The 13,615-nt window shown below is 33.0% G+C and overlaps 5 protein-coding genes across 7 annotated transcripts in view; all 5 read left to right on the forward strand.

The window, feature by feature from the left end:
• The first annotated feature begins 927 nt into the window (after window positions 1–927).
• On the forward strand, window positions 928–3,021 carry LOC17894962 (GDSL esterase/lipase EXL3). The gene is made up of 5 exons (XM_006302383.2): window positions 928–1,308; window positions 1,662–1,792; window positions 1,916–2,146; window positions 2,345–2,600; window positions 2,714–3,021. Exons 1-5 carry the CDS (start codon window positions 1,032–1,034, stop codon window positions 2,905–2,907), a joined length of 1,089 nt encoding a protein of 362 aa, XP_006302445.1. The 5' UTR covers window positions 928–1,031; the 3' UTR covers window positions 2,908–3,021.
• A 513-nt stretch (window positions 3,022–3,534) lies between these two features.
• LOC17894849 (GDSL esterase/lipase EXL4) lies at window positions 3,535–4,974 on the forward strand. Of its 2 annotated transcripts, none has more exons than XM_006301058.1 (5): window positions 3,535–3,772; window positions 3,859–3,989; window positions 4,093–4,329; window positions 4,426–4,687; window positions 4,811–4,974. In XM_006301058.1, exons 1-5 carry the CDS (start codon window positions 3,535–3,537, stop codon window positions 4,972–4,974), a joined length of 1,032 nt encoding a protein of 343 aa, XP_006301120.1. The 2 variants fall into 2 exon arrangements, with proteins under 2 accessions (XP_006301120.1, XP_023644106.1); XM_023788338.1 differs by having other exon boundaries at window positions 3,952–3,989.
• Window positions 4,975–5,944: 970 nt separating this feature from the next.
• On the forward strand, window positions 5,945–7,645 carry LOC17894589 (GDSL esterase/lipase EXL6). Its single transcript, XM_006300935.1, has 5 exons — window positions 5,945–6,185; window positions 6,303–6,436; window positions 6,540–6,770; window positions 6,875–7,136; window positions 7,482–7,645. Exons 1-5 carry the CDS (start codon window positions 5,945–5,947, stop codon window positions 7,643–7,645), a joined length of 1,032 nt encoding a protein of 343 aa, XP_006300997.1.
• A 917-nt stretch (window positions 7,646–8,562) lies between these two features.
• LOC17895143 (GDSL esterase/lipase EXL6) lies at window positions 8,563–10,233 on the forward strand. Of its 2 annotated transcripts, none has more exons than XM_023788328.1 (5): window positions 8,563–8,806; window positions 8,935–9,068; window positions 9,181–9,411; window positions 9,525–9,783; window positions 10,070–10,233. In XM_023788328.1, the coding sequence occupies exons 1-5, from the start codon at window positions 8,563–8,565 to the stop codon at window positions 10,231–10,233; spliced, it is 1,032 nt and encodes a 343-aa protein (XP_023644096.1). The 2 variants fall into 2 exon arrangements, with proteins under 2 accessions (XP_023644096.1, XP_023644097.1); XM_023788329.1 differs by having other exon boundaries at window positions 9,031–9,068.
• A 1,211-nt stretch (window positions 10,234–11,444) lies between these two features.
• The window catches only part of LOC17895027 (beta-glucosidase 20), a 2,992-nt gene continuing 821 nt past the window's right edge, over window positions 11,445–13,615 (forward strand). Inside the window, exons 1-10 of the mRNA XM_006300518.2 lie at window positions 11,445–11,612; window positions 11,763–11,832; window positions 11,937–11,992; window positions 12,081–12,156; window positions 12,259–12,336; window positions 12,440–12,527; window positions 12,605–12,869; window positions 12,967–13,085; window positions 13,164–13,381; window positions 13,491–13,528. Of these exons, the coding sequence (XP_006300580.2) occupies window positions 11,445–11,612; window positions 11,763–11,832; window positions 11,937–11,992; window positions 12,081–12,156; window positions 12,259–12,336; window positions 12,440–12,527; window positions 12,605–12,869; window positions 12,967–13,085; window positions 13,164–13,381; window positions 13,491–13,528 (1,176 nt within the window). The remainder of the gene's footprint in view (window positions 11,613–11,762; window positions 11,833–11,936; window positions 11,993–12,080; window positions 12,157–12,258; window positions 12,337–12,439; window positions 12,528–12,604; window positions 12,870–12,966; window positions 13,086–13,163; window positions 13,382–13,490; window positions 13,529–13,615) is intronic.

Raw genomic sequence — 13,615 nt, forward strand, 5'->3', positions numbered from 1 at the left:
GTTTTCAATGTAGCATAGTTGTCATATGACTAAATATTTATTTTTTTAAAAGTAATTTCGACATAACATAATTTCAAAGGTAGCATGATTATCATGAGGATAACGTAAAGAATTCGAAAAAAAATCAAGAATATATAAGTAATACCATTGATTTAAAAGTATTATTTTGATGAAATTCTGAACTTATACATATCCATGCAGAGATGGCTGATCGGTTGAACGATGATAGCATGGTAGATTGACATGTTTTATGAAACAAATTAAATAATCAAAACTGCTTGTAACGCCATTGATGTCCTCATAATATTTTTAAGCACTCGAGTCAGAATGGTTCGATAAAGAAGAAATAAAGTAGAACAACCGCATGATAATATGCATAGACGATATGTAGCTGTAAGCTGTTTACACGTAGTTGAAGTGTTTTTAGAATTTTATGAGCTAAAGATTTGAATTATCTTTGATATTTTAACATATATGTTTAGTTAGCGTTGACACACATGCGTACGCATATAGTAATCTATTAGTCTGTCATACTCTGCCTGTTACATTCCGCTGTTAATACGTGTTTCGAGCTAATAGATATATGTTGGTAAAGGCAGCTATGTAGATATGTGAGAAAAGACTGGTATGGTTGAGGTTAGTACATGATCTCATTTATATAAAAAAAGAGAGCACACTATCTCAGTTTTCTCGAGGATTATTATCAAAAAGTGCATTTTATTACTCCCCTTAAAAATCACTAGAAGAAAACACCTAATCTATATATGTCAAAATATTTCAAGCAATTAATTTTGTCTTGTCTAATTAAGTCTACCGGTCCACAACATCTCCAAGACTTATACATTACAGATATATATATATATATATATATATATATATCGACATGTGTGTCTATCTACATATATAAATAAGTGCGATAGCATAGAAGAAAAGTTGATATAAGAATCATCTCTTAGTTTGGAAGCAAAATTGTTGTTATATATATATAAAAAAACATATCTTATTATATTTCTACGTTACACTAAAGCGACATGAAAGACAATACAAGCTGGTCTTGTTCTTGGTCTTCGTGGAAACTATGTTTGTTGTCTGTTCTCTTCCTAACGGAGACGATTGCCGCCGTGAAGCTGCCGCCAAAATTGATTGTTCCGGCCCTTATCGCTTTCGGAGACTCCATCGTCGACACCGGGATGAACAACTTTGTCAAAACCGTAGTGAAATGCGATTTTCGTCCTTACGGTATAAATTTCCAAGGTGGAGCTGCCACGGGGAGGTTCTGCGACGGACGAGTCCCTGCCGATTTGCTAGGTTCCTTCTCTTTACTCTTATTTTTTTAGCGTTACGCAGTAAGGCGAAATTGTCAATGTAAACATAGATTTTTACGCATCCATATATAACGAGTAACGACCATTAATTACTAGGTCACAAGTAATGGCTACGGCAAATTAATTTCTAGCAATCATTTGTTTTCTTTTCTCTTTTAGAACTAGTAGCAGTAGTTAAAAGTAATGCTAAATAACATTGTATCAATAATTACGTGTACCAAAATTTATTAGGAGTCTTTTTATAGACATTATTATTAAGAAAAGTTTTTTTAAAAGTCAAAATAATATTTTTAAACTAACGTTATTTATTTTGATGCTCTGTTCTTTTATATGCAGCCGAAGAACTGGGAATAAAATCAACTGTGCCAGCATATTTCGATCCGACGTTAAAATCCAAAGATCTTTTAACCGGTGTGTCATTTGCGTCAGGGGGTTCTGGTTATGATCCGATAACACCAAAACTCGTGGTAAGACTATGTAACCTAACCATCAGGGACCATGGTATATTTGATTGCAAATCCTATGGAAACATTTGATTTGATATTTTTCTTAACTAGTTGGTTTTCATTTCTATTTGTTGTTGGTATTAGTCAGTACTATCATTAGAAGATCAGCTAAATTATTTCGAGGAGTACATAGAGAAAGTGAAGAATATAGTTGGGGAAGAAAAAAAAGACTTCATAATAGCCAACAGCTTATTCTTAGTGGTCGCAGGCAGCGACGACATAGCCAATACATACTATACTCTTCGTGCAAGACCTCAATACGACGTCGATGCCTACACTACTCTTATGTCTGACTCTGCCACAGATTTTGTGACTGTAAGCTTCTCTCATTAAAAAAATAAAATAAAGCCTAATATTATAGTCTTTCTACATTATACTGTAAACATTTCGATATAAATGGCTATCTACCAAATTAATAATTTTACTATAAAATTTTATTTATATAAAATATGACTTAGAATAATAAAGAAATTTCAGAAATGTAATGATTAGTGTATGAAATGAAATTGACAGAAACTATATGGATATGGAGTGAGAAGACTGGCTGTGTTTGGTGCACCACCGATTGGGTGTGTACCATCACAGAGAACCTTAGGAGGAGGTATCATGAGAGATTGTGCTGAGAGTTACAACGTAGCAGCAAAGCTTTTCAATTCAAAGCTCTCCCCAAAATTGGATATGTTGCATAAAACTCTACCGGGTATCAGACCCGTCTACATTAATATCTACGATCCTCTTTTTGACATCATCCAGAATCCAGCTAATTACGGTAATTAATACTCAAAGATTCTATTCGTTTAAACTTGTTCATGCATGAAGGGTAATTAATACGAAAAGGTACTATATATGTATGAAAGTTGTGATGTGGGTTATATTTTGTAGGGTTTGAAGTGGCTAATAAAGGATGCTGTGGAACAGGAGCCATAGAAGTTGCCGTGTTGTGCAATAAAATCACATCTTCCGTATGTCCCGACGTGTCTAGTCATGTCTTTTGGGACAGTTATCATCCTACGGAGAAAACGTACAAAGTGTTAGTCTCATTGTTGATTAACAAATTTGTTAATCAGTTTGTCTGAAATTTAAAACTATTTCCATGGCACAATGGTTAACTGTATTTCATCACATCTTGTAATTTGTATTATTTGAAAGTTGTATTCAATCTACATATTAATATGTAATGTTGTTTCATTTTTTGGAGAGAATCAATCAGAAACTTAATTTTTACTTTACATTCCTATTATTCTAGACTTTCTAGCTAAGTTAGATCCTCTTCCAATACATAGGGAGGAATCAGAGTCTACATGACGAAAACATCAGACTGTACATATCATTCGTTTTGAACTTTTGATTAAAGTCTTTATTTTTTATTTATGGGGTGTAAAGTGACAACTCGCACATTCTTAAAATTAAAGAGTAAATATATTTTCAAATAGTTGTTTTTCTTGTTTTTTGGGTATTTTTTTTTCCATCAGCGCTATGTGAAATTATTATCTTCCTAAAAGATGCTGACATTCATCCAGTGTGTGTACTCACCACTTTCATGCATTTTTGGCTTCCTCAGACAACAAAGACTAGACGTCTAAAAATACTTAGAAAATCACTTGTATATGTACTAAACTGACATGAGCATAGACTGTGAATTCTCTATACATAAAACATAATAGATACTGTCGTAGGAAACAAATATGGTCTTAAGGTTAGCTATGTGTAGAAAAAAAGCATTAGCGTTAGCATTATTTTCCATTTATTTCCTATCAACAGATGCTAGGAACGGATCGTTTCCTGCGCTTTTGGCTTTTGGAGATTCAATTCTCGATACCGGTAACAACAATTTCCTACTGACTCTGATGAAAGGAAACATCTGGCCATATGGAAGGAGTTACACCATGAAAATTCCCACAGGAAGATTTGGAAATGGAAGAGTTTTCTCCGATATTGTTGGTATAATATCACAATCTAATTATACATATATTGCTATCATATGATATGAATAATATCATTAAATGATATAGTGATTATTATTACAGCCGAAGGTTTGGGGATCAAAAAAGTATTGCCAGCTTATCGTAAGTTGTTCACTCCTCCAAGCGAACTTAAAACCGGTGTTTGTTTCGCATCAGGTGGTGCAGGAGTCGACCCTGTTACATCCAGAATGCTGGTGAAAAAATAATAATTAATGAACTTATTACATATCAATATAGATGATTATTTTGTTTTGCTGATAAAGATTGTAATGTATATTTGGATGGTGGCTTGGTCAGAGAGTTTTAAAGCCAAAGGATCAAGTAAACGATTTCAAAGGGTACATAAGGAAGCTAAAGGCCATCGCAGGTCCTTCAAAAGCAAAGGACATAGTTGCAAACGCAGTGATTCTTGTTTCTCAAGGAAATAATGATATTGGAATCTCATATTTTGGGACTCCAACTGCTATTTTCCGAGGAATGACTGCCGGTAGATACACCACTAAGTTAGCTGGTTGGAATAAACAGTTTATGAAAGTACGAAAAATAATGAAATTTTCTTACCAACCATCAATCTATATATATATAGTTGTACTAATACGAAAGTATTTGGTTTATGTGTATGTATTGAAGGATTTATATGATCAAGGAGCTAGGAAATTCGCGGTGATGGGAGTGATACCGTTGGGATGCTTGCCTATGTCAAGAATCTTCCTTGGTGGGTTCGTCGTGTTTTGTAACTTCTTCGCGAATAAAGTTGCCGAAGATTACAATGGAAAACTGAGGAAGGGGGTTAAATCTTGGGGAAACGAATCAGGTTTTCGCGGCGCAAAATTTGTCTATGTCGACATGTTCAACACTCTTATGGATGTTATCAAAAATTATAGAAGATACGGTAAGTATACATTTCCCTTGTTTTATTTTTCTTTCGCTATTGTTTGAATTAGAGAGATATAATTAACAACTACATTAGCAAAGTTCATATAGTAATGAAGTATCCATACATGCATGGTTGCAGGATTTTCCAACGAGAAGAATGGGTGTTGCTGTATGATCACGGCGATAATACCATGCCCCAACCCAGATAAATACGTCTTCTATGACTTTGTTCATCCCTCCGAGAAAGCCTACAAAACGATTTCTAAAAAGCTTGTCGCCGATATCAAGAGTGGCCTTGCTTGATTCCTTGCAATGCTTTACTTTAATCTTAATAAACCTGCCATCGTTAACAATATAATATGAGAAGACAAAACACATACATATTGTATATGGCGATCTTTCAGTTTTTACATATATAAACAAATGTCGTATAATCCCAGTTATGTATTGTTTATTTTATATAAATCCCAGAAACAACAAAGGCCTTTGCGTACAAATGTATATTGAAGAATTATATTTTTTACGACATATATTCAAAAATTTAAATCTGAAATAGGCTAAAGATATAATTCCAATTGTAAGAAAAGAACGCATCTAAGTCACAAAATTTTTGTAGATGACAAAATTCACACTTTCGGACGTTAGTGAATGAAAATCCAGAAAAAAGTGAAATATAAGTCATAATTTTGATTATTAAACCTAAAATTGCACGGATTTAAATGTCATCAAAACTAAATATCAACTTCACACTATTCACAAGTCACAATCACTGTATCCGATCCATACAAATTAATGCGTAATGTTTGAACACCGATCCATACAAATTAAACCGTTTATACCGATTTGGGTTAAAAAAAAAAAAAAAATCCAAAGAACAAGAAAGACCGAATAAGAAAACAAAAACTTGACAGTTTCGGACTAAAGTAAGATAATCCCTGATATTTACTCTTTACTAATATGTAACTTACTAAATATGCATGCATCTCTGATATATAAGATGGTATATATATATATATATGTAATATATAGACAACAGATGCACTACAACATAACTAAATAGATGATATATTTTCATGCGATTTATGGAATTATTATCGCCTTAAGATCCTAACATTCATTTGGTGTGTAATGTGAAGTGTACTCTCATGCATATGGCCTTTCTTCGACAAAAAATATGTAGACGTCTAAAAATAGATGGAAATCAATTGATTTCTGTATAAAATATATGATACATTAAAAACAGTCCCAAAAACGTTTGAGCTTATTTTCTATAATGTTTAAGGAAAAAATATCGGTGTTAACATTATTTTCTATTTATATTCTCTCATCGGCGGCTGATAAGAACACATCATTTTCTGCACTTTTCGCTTTTGGTGATTCAGTATTAGATACCGGCAACAATAATTTTCTTTTTACTTTGCTTAAGGGAAATTACTGGCCATATGGTTTGAATTTTGACTATAAAATTCCAACGGGAAGGTTCGGAAATGGAAGAGTGTTCACCGATATTGTTGGTATAATATCGTAGTGTTTAACAATGTTTTTTAAATTTGTTTTTGATGTAATCATATTATTTGTATAACCATGTAGTAGGGATTCCAAATCTCATGTGGTGATATCTTCTATTGTAGCTGAAGGTTTAGGGATCAAAAGACTAGTACCAGCTTATAGCAAGATTCGTCGCATTGATTCCCAAGACCTCAAAACCGGTGTTTGTTTTGCATCAGGTGGTTCAGGAATCGACGATCTTACCTCCCGAACGCTGGTGAAAACATGAATTTAATTGTTATTTTTGATATACACTATAATATATCTCAACCAATGTTTCCTAATAATTAATTTCGCTGATTTTTTGATGGTTTGGTCAGAGAGTATTATCGACAGGCGACCAAGTAAAAGATTTTAAAAACTATTTGAAAAAACTAAAGAAAAAAGTGAAACATAAGAAAAAGGTAAATGAAATAGTTTCAAACGCAGTGTTTCTTATATCAGAAGGAAACAACGATCTTGGATTTTTTGTCGCTCAAGCTCTATTACGATTACAGTCCCCGAATTTATACACCAGTAAAATGGTTGGTTGGACCAGAGAGTTTCTAAAAGTAAGACAGTAAATAAAATAAAAATTAATTAATTATGGATTAATATATGTATATAATAGTATGAACTCTATGTAACTGTGCACACTCTTTTGGTTTATGTGAAGGATTTATATGATCTTGGGGCGAGAAAATTCGCGGTGATGGGAGTAATGCCAGTGGGATGTATGCCTCTGCATCGAGCTCTATTCGGTGGGGTATTCGGATGGTGTAACTTCTTTTTGAATAAAGTTACGCAAGACTTCAATACCAAATTGCAGAAAGGTCTTATAAGTTACGCAGTAGAATATGAATTTAGAGGTGCAAAGTTTGTTTACGTCGACATATACGGTTCTCTGATGGATCTTGTCAACCATCCTAAGGCCTATGGTACGTATATACACAACCCACCATTCATCATGGTTATTGTCTAAACTATTGAAAGGTCTTATCATTTGTTTTATTTATTTATTTTTATCTTTGAAGGTTATGCGCATGCTAACTAGTATAATGTTTGTCCTCATTTTTTTTCTAAATTATAAATTTCATTATAGTTATAACTCTCACGGCTCTATATAGTAACTCTCATCTCATAGCTAAGATAAGGTGCTATATGTCATGTTCTGTGGGCCGTTTTCTTTTGGTCTTTCCTTCGCATCATATTTAAAATCGTCCAAATATCTACATGGTGATCATCGAGATCATGTTGTGTTTGTAACAATATATACTTTGCAGGGTTTACAGAAGAGAGAAAAGCGTGTTGTTGTATGCCGAATGCGATAATACCATGCTTCAACCCTGATAAATACGTCTTCTATGACTTCTCTCACCCTTCTCAGAAAGCCTACGAAGTCATATCTAAACCACTTGTCTATCAAATAGCGAAAGGCCTTGCCTAATTCCTCATTTCTTGCAATAGTACCATGCTCCAACCCAGACAAATATGTCTTCTATGACTTAATTTGCTCATCCATCCCTCAGAGAAATCCTACAAGACAATTGCTAAAAAGCTTGTGGAGGATATCAAGACAGGCCTTGGCAGCTGGTCTCTTGCAATTCATCTTAATAATCATCATCATATGTTTTTCTATGAGAAGAAAAATCACATGTGACGTACGTGACAATATAATGTACTTTTGTTTTTCTTGTTACAAATAAACTTATGTATTAATAATTTGCTTAGATTAATGTATATATGTACAATTCGAGATACAATATTCCATGAAAATGAAGCTTTTTGAAATCTACAGCTCTTACGAAACTACTTCAAACTCTCTTCTCACTATCTGGTTTCAATATATATTATGATACCAGGACGATAAAATGTGCAAATATTTTGTAGCTCAAACCATATATCTACTATATCTCTTCATTTAAAAATCATAATGCTGAAAAAAAAAAAAAAAACCGAATAAGAAGAAACTTGACAATTTCAGAAAGTAAGATAAAAATTCCTGTTTCGACAAAAAAAAAAAAGGATAAGAATTCCTGATGTTTGCTTTTCACATGGTCTGCAAATTTTGAAATAATAATGATGTCTCAATGGTAACAACTAACTAAATCTGAAAAAAAAAATACAAAGACAAGATGCACTAAAACATATAATTAAATAAATGGCATTTTTTCATGAGATTTTATGGAATTATTATCTCGTCTTAAAATATCCCAACATTCATTTGGTGTGTACTGTATTCTCATGCATTTGGCCTTTCTTCGCCAAGACGTCTAAAAATATGTAGAAAAATCAATTGTTTTCTCTATAAAACACAGAACACATTAAAAACTCTCCAAAAACAGTTTGAAATTATTTTTCATAATGTTTAAGGAAAAGATATTTGTGTTAGCATTATTTTCTACTTATCTATTCTCATTGGCAGCTGATGATAAGAATACATCATTTTCTGCTCTTTATGCTTTTGGTGATTCAGTATTAGATACCGGCAACAATAATTTTCTTCTTACTTTGCTCAAGGGAAATTATTGGCCATATGGTTGGAATTTTGACTATAAAATTCCAACGGGAAGGTTCGGAAATGGAAGAGTTTTCACCGATTTAGTTGGTATAATAATATCGTTGTCTGTTGATAACAATGTTTTATAAAAACCTTGATGTAATCATTTTATTTGCGATGTCTAACCATTAGTAGGTATACATACTAATCTCATGTGGAGAAGTCTTATATTGTAGCCGAAGGTTTGGGGATCAAAAGACTAGTACCAGCTTATAGCAAGATTCGTCGCATTGATTCAGATGACCTCAAAACAGGAGTTTGTTTTGCGTCAGGTGGTTCAGGAATCGATGATCTTACATCTAAAACACTGGTGAAAAAAAGAGTTTTAAGTTATTTTTTTCCGATTAAATACTACAATATATATATTTCAACTAATGTTTCCTAATAATTATTTTCATTTATTTGTTGGATGGTTTGGTTAGAGAGTTTTATCGGCAGCCGACCAAATAAAAGATTTTAAAGAATATTTGAAGAAACTAAAGAAAATAGTGAAACGGAAGAAAAAAGTAAAAGAGATAATTTCAAACGCAGTGTTTCTTATATCAGAAGGTAACAACGATCTTGGATACTTTATCGCCCCCGCTGTTTTACGATTACAGTCCCCAAATTTATACACCAGCAGAATGGTTGGTTGGACCAAACAGTTTCTACAAGTAAGACAGTAAATAAAATAAAAACTAATCAAGGATTGATATATAGCTAGTTAGTAATATGAATTCTATGTAACTATTCACACTCTTTTGGTTTATGTAATCTATATGTGAAGGATTTATATGATCTTGGGGCCAGAAAATTCGCGGTGTTGGGAGTGATGCCAGTGGGATGTTTGCCTATTCATCGAGCCGAATTCGGGGCATTCGGATGGTGTAACTCCTACTTGAATAAAGTTACGCAAGACTTCAACTCCAAATTGCAGAAAGGTCTTACAAGTTACGCAGTAGAATACGAATTTAGAGGTGCAAAGTTTGTTTACGTCGACATGTACGGTAAACTTATGGATCTTATCAACCATCCTAAGGCATATGGTACGTATATACACAACCCACCATTCATGGTTATTGTATTGTTATGTCTCAAAAAAAATTTAGCTATAGTACCTCTCACGTGTATGCTAATATATATACATAATCCACATATTAATATAAATATTTTACCATGATTGGTATACCGTATACCATAAAGATTATGTTTTGTGTGCCGTTTGATTTATCTCTTCTATTTAGATCCAAATCATAACACTAGGATCTACATGGTGATCATCAAGATCAAGATCATGTTGTGTTTATAACAATATATGAGTGCATATTGCAGGGTTTACAGAAGAGAGAAAAGCGTGTTGTTGTATGCCGTATGCGATAATACCATGCTTCAACCCTGATAAACACATCTTCTATGACTTCGCTCACCCAACCCAGAAAGCCTACCAAGTCATTACTAAAGCACTTGTTTATCAGATAGCCAAAGGCCTTGCCTAATTTCTTAATTTCTTCCAAAGTTATTTTTTTCAATCTTAGTTATTATCACCATATCGTTAACTTATTATGGAAGACAGTATCATACATGACTATCTATTTGATTTTCTTCTTGTAAAGAATGTATAATTCAACAATATGTAACGTATTGTCCATTTAATTTTCAGCTTGTGTGGATTCGATATTGATTTTTGCATCTCATAGCAAACTGAGCAACTCGATCGTCAGCAGAAAATATAATCAAATCAAATGACATAACAAAATTAATTAACTCCTTGAGGCAAATTAAAGTGAAATAAAACTCCCGGCCTCATGAGAGAAATAAACATATTTGGTATATATCTAGCTACGTCGTATATATTACACATTCGCATATAACTGTAATTCTTCACTGTGAGCATTTTATTTTCTGAAAATTATGCATATCGTAGCTAAATTTATCTAATATATGCAATCAAACTAAATTTATATGTATGAAATAACGTTTCAAAAAACATATATAACATATCATAACAAAGCATAATTTTTTATTTTTTATTTACTCATAAGAACATGTAAATTTCAGCAACAAAAATGAAATGATCTTAATTAAAATCTGTATCCTACATTTTCTTAAATTAGTTTGTGGTGGATTTTTATTTGTTTACATTAGTTTTGGAAGTATATATACCTCTGAACAAACTAGAGAGTTGTATAATCAACAACATACAACGCCATGGGGATAAATATTGCATGTTCTGTTAATATTGTATATTCATGCCTAAGACACCTCCTATAAATCTGTAGTCTTTGTTTTTTTTCTTCTTTCACACGTATTGCATTGTTCAAATATATATACCATTTTTTCTGTTATTGTCGTCTCTGAATATACAACTTAAACTACTTTCTGTATATTTATCATCAATCAAATGAACACATTGTTCACGTAACAATTTGCTCGACTATAATAATAATTAAAAAAAAAAGGAATTGAACAATCTATTCATAACACACACTTTTCATCTCCTAAATTACCAATTCGTTGCCGGTCACGTATGTGACTCACGTGGCTTACCTCTTCCCATATTTTACAAGAACAAATAAAAAAAATCCACAGAGTCTTACAAGTCTCGTAATTAGTGTCTCTCACTCTCTCTATATATAATAGCAAAAATCCCTTCCAACGTATTTGTCTATTTACAATTAAGAGATCTAAATATCTCTACACTATAATTATGGGGAGGTTTCATAAACTTCCTCTCTTAGGTTTAGTTTTGTTCCTCGGTCTGACCGGCTCACTTACCGCCGCCAATGAGTATGCCTGTTCTAGTACCGATATACACTTTACCCGTGCCAATTTCCCTAAAGGTTTCATTTTTGGTACCGCAACTGCTGCTTTTCAGGTATCATATATATATCCCATTGTATTCATAATCATACACACACACATACACACAAAAACTAATAAACTATGTTGTAATTAAAGTGATTGTTGATTTAGTGCTAATGAAACTTGTGAAAATAATTAGTGATTGATGTTGTAACTTGAATAGGTCGAAGGAGCTGTAGATGAAGGATGTAGAGGTCCAAGCATGTGGGACATTTACACCAAGAAATACCCACGTCTCTTTCACTCTCTCTTCCACTTAATTTGTCTAATGAAATATTTTGTCAATTATATACACATATCATATTTTCTCTTCTCTTTTCTTCATATAATATTTCAGATAAATGTAATTATCACAATGCCGACGTTGCTGTCGACTTCTACCATCGTTACAAGGTATTAGTTATAACACCCTAGTTTATATATGCTTTCGAAGCTCTCTTGAAACTATATATGCTAATTTTTGAAAAATTATATTGAATAGGAAGATATCAAGTTGATGAAACGTCTGAACACTGATGGCTTTAGATTTTCCATTGCATGGCCCAGAATTTTTCCCCGTAAGTTTTAGAAACAAAACCTCCAACATTTTATATTTCAGTGGTTTAGTTGATTTGTATAACTATATAATCTAAGGAAGTAAATTCCAACATAATCAACAGATGGTAGGATGGAGAAAGGAATAAGCAAAGCAGGTGTGCAGTATTACCACAACCTTATCGATGAGCTCCTCGCAAATGGTAATAACCAAATTTCTCTTTCCCATAAACGAGTTAAACTTCACAAACTCTGTACTTATTACATCAAAGATATTACTAATGTTAACTCCAAATTTAAATTCAGATATAACACCATTAGTAACTGTTTTTCACTGGGACACTCCACAAGACTTAGAAGATGAATACGGTGGTTTCTTAAGCGACCGCATTATGTAAGATTTTGCTAAATTTTACAATTTATGATGATTTTTTTTTTTAATCTTCTACAATACAAACACTATAAACGCAGAAAGGATTTTACGGAGTATGCAAACTTCACATTCCAAGAGTACGGAGACAAAGTGAAGCATTGGGTCACATTTAACGAACCATGGGTGTTCAGTCGAGCTGGCTACGACATTGGGAAAAAAGCACCGGGACGTTGTTCCAAGTACATCAAAGAACATGGAGAGATGTGTCAAGATGGACGATCAGGATACGAAGCTTATATCGTCAGTCATAACATGCTCTTGGCACATGCCGATGCCGTTGATGCCTTTAGGAAATGCGACAAGGTTTCCATATATTAACATTTACTAGCATCACTAAAATTACTGCGATCAGTTAATCAACTGACTATTTTTACAAAGCTTTTTTTTCTTCTTTCTATAGTGTAAAGGTGGTAAAATTGGGATTGCTCATAGTCCAGCTTGGTTTGAGGCGCATGAGCTCTCGGACGAAGAACATGAAACTACTCCTGTAACCGGCCTGATCGACTTCATATTGGGATGGTAAGAATTTTCATTTAATAATATAATATATAGTATGATAATATTGAATCTGTGACAAATACTATTCTGACTCCGTAGGCATTTGCATCCGACCACATATGGAGACTATCCACAATCGATGAAGGATCATGTCGGACATCGACTGCCAGAATTCACAGAGGCACAAAAGGAGAAGTTGAAAAATTCTGCTGATTTTGTAGGAATCAATTACTACACTTCAGTATTTGCATTGCACGATGAAGAGCCAGATCCTTCGCAACCAAGTTGGCAGAGTGATTCCCTCGTGGACTGGGAACGTAAGTTTCATTTTACTTTTCTCTTAATTTTGAAATAACTTCTTAGACTAGTTTCATTATTCTCACTTGATTAATTTTATCGAATTTTGTTTTTCCACTTTTTTTTCAGCAAGGTATGTGGATAAATTAAATGCTTATGTTGCCAAGGTACATATGTTGATCTTTTTTTAATACTTACGATGTAAAATAAAAATATTAAAACTGATTTTTTAAAAAAATTATACATATATATAT

The sequence above is a fragment of the Capsella rubella genome, unplaced genomic scaffold, assembly GCF_000375325.1.
Source record: "Capsella rubella cultivar Monte Gargano unplaced genomic scaffold, Caprub1_0 scaffold_2, whole genome shotgun sequence".
Lineage (NCBI taxonomy): Eukaryota > Viridiplantae > Streptophyta > Magnoliopsida > Brassicales > Brassicaceae > Capsella > Capsella rubella.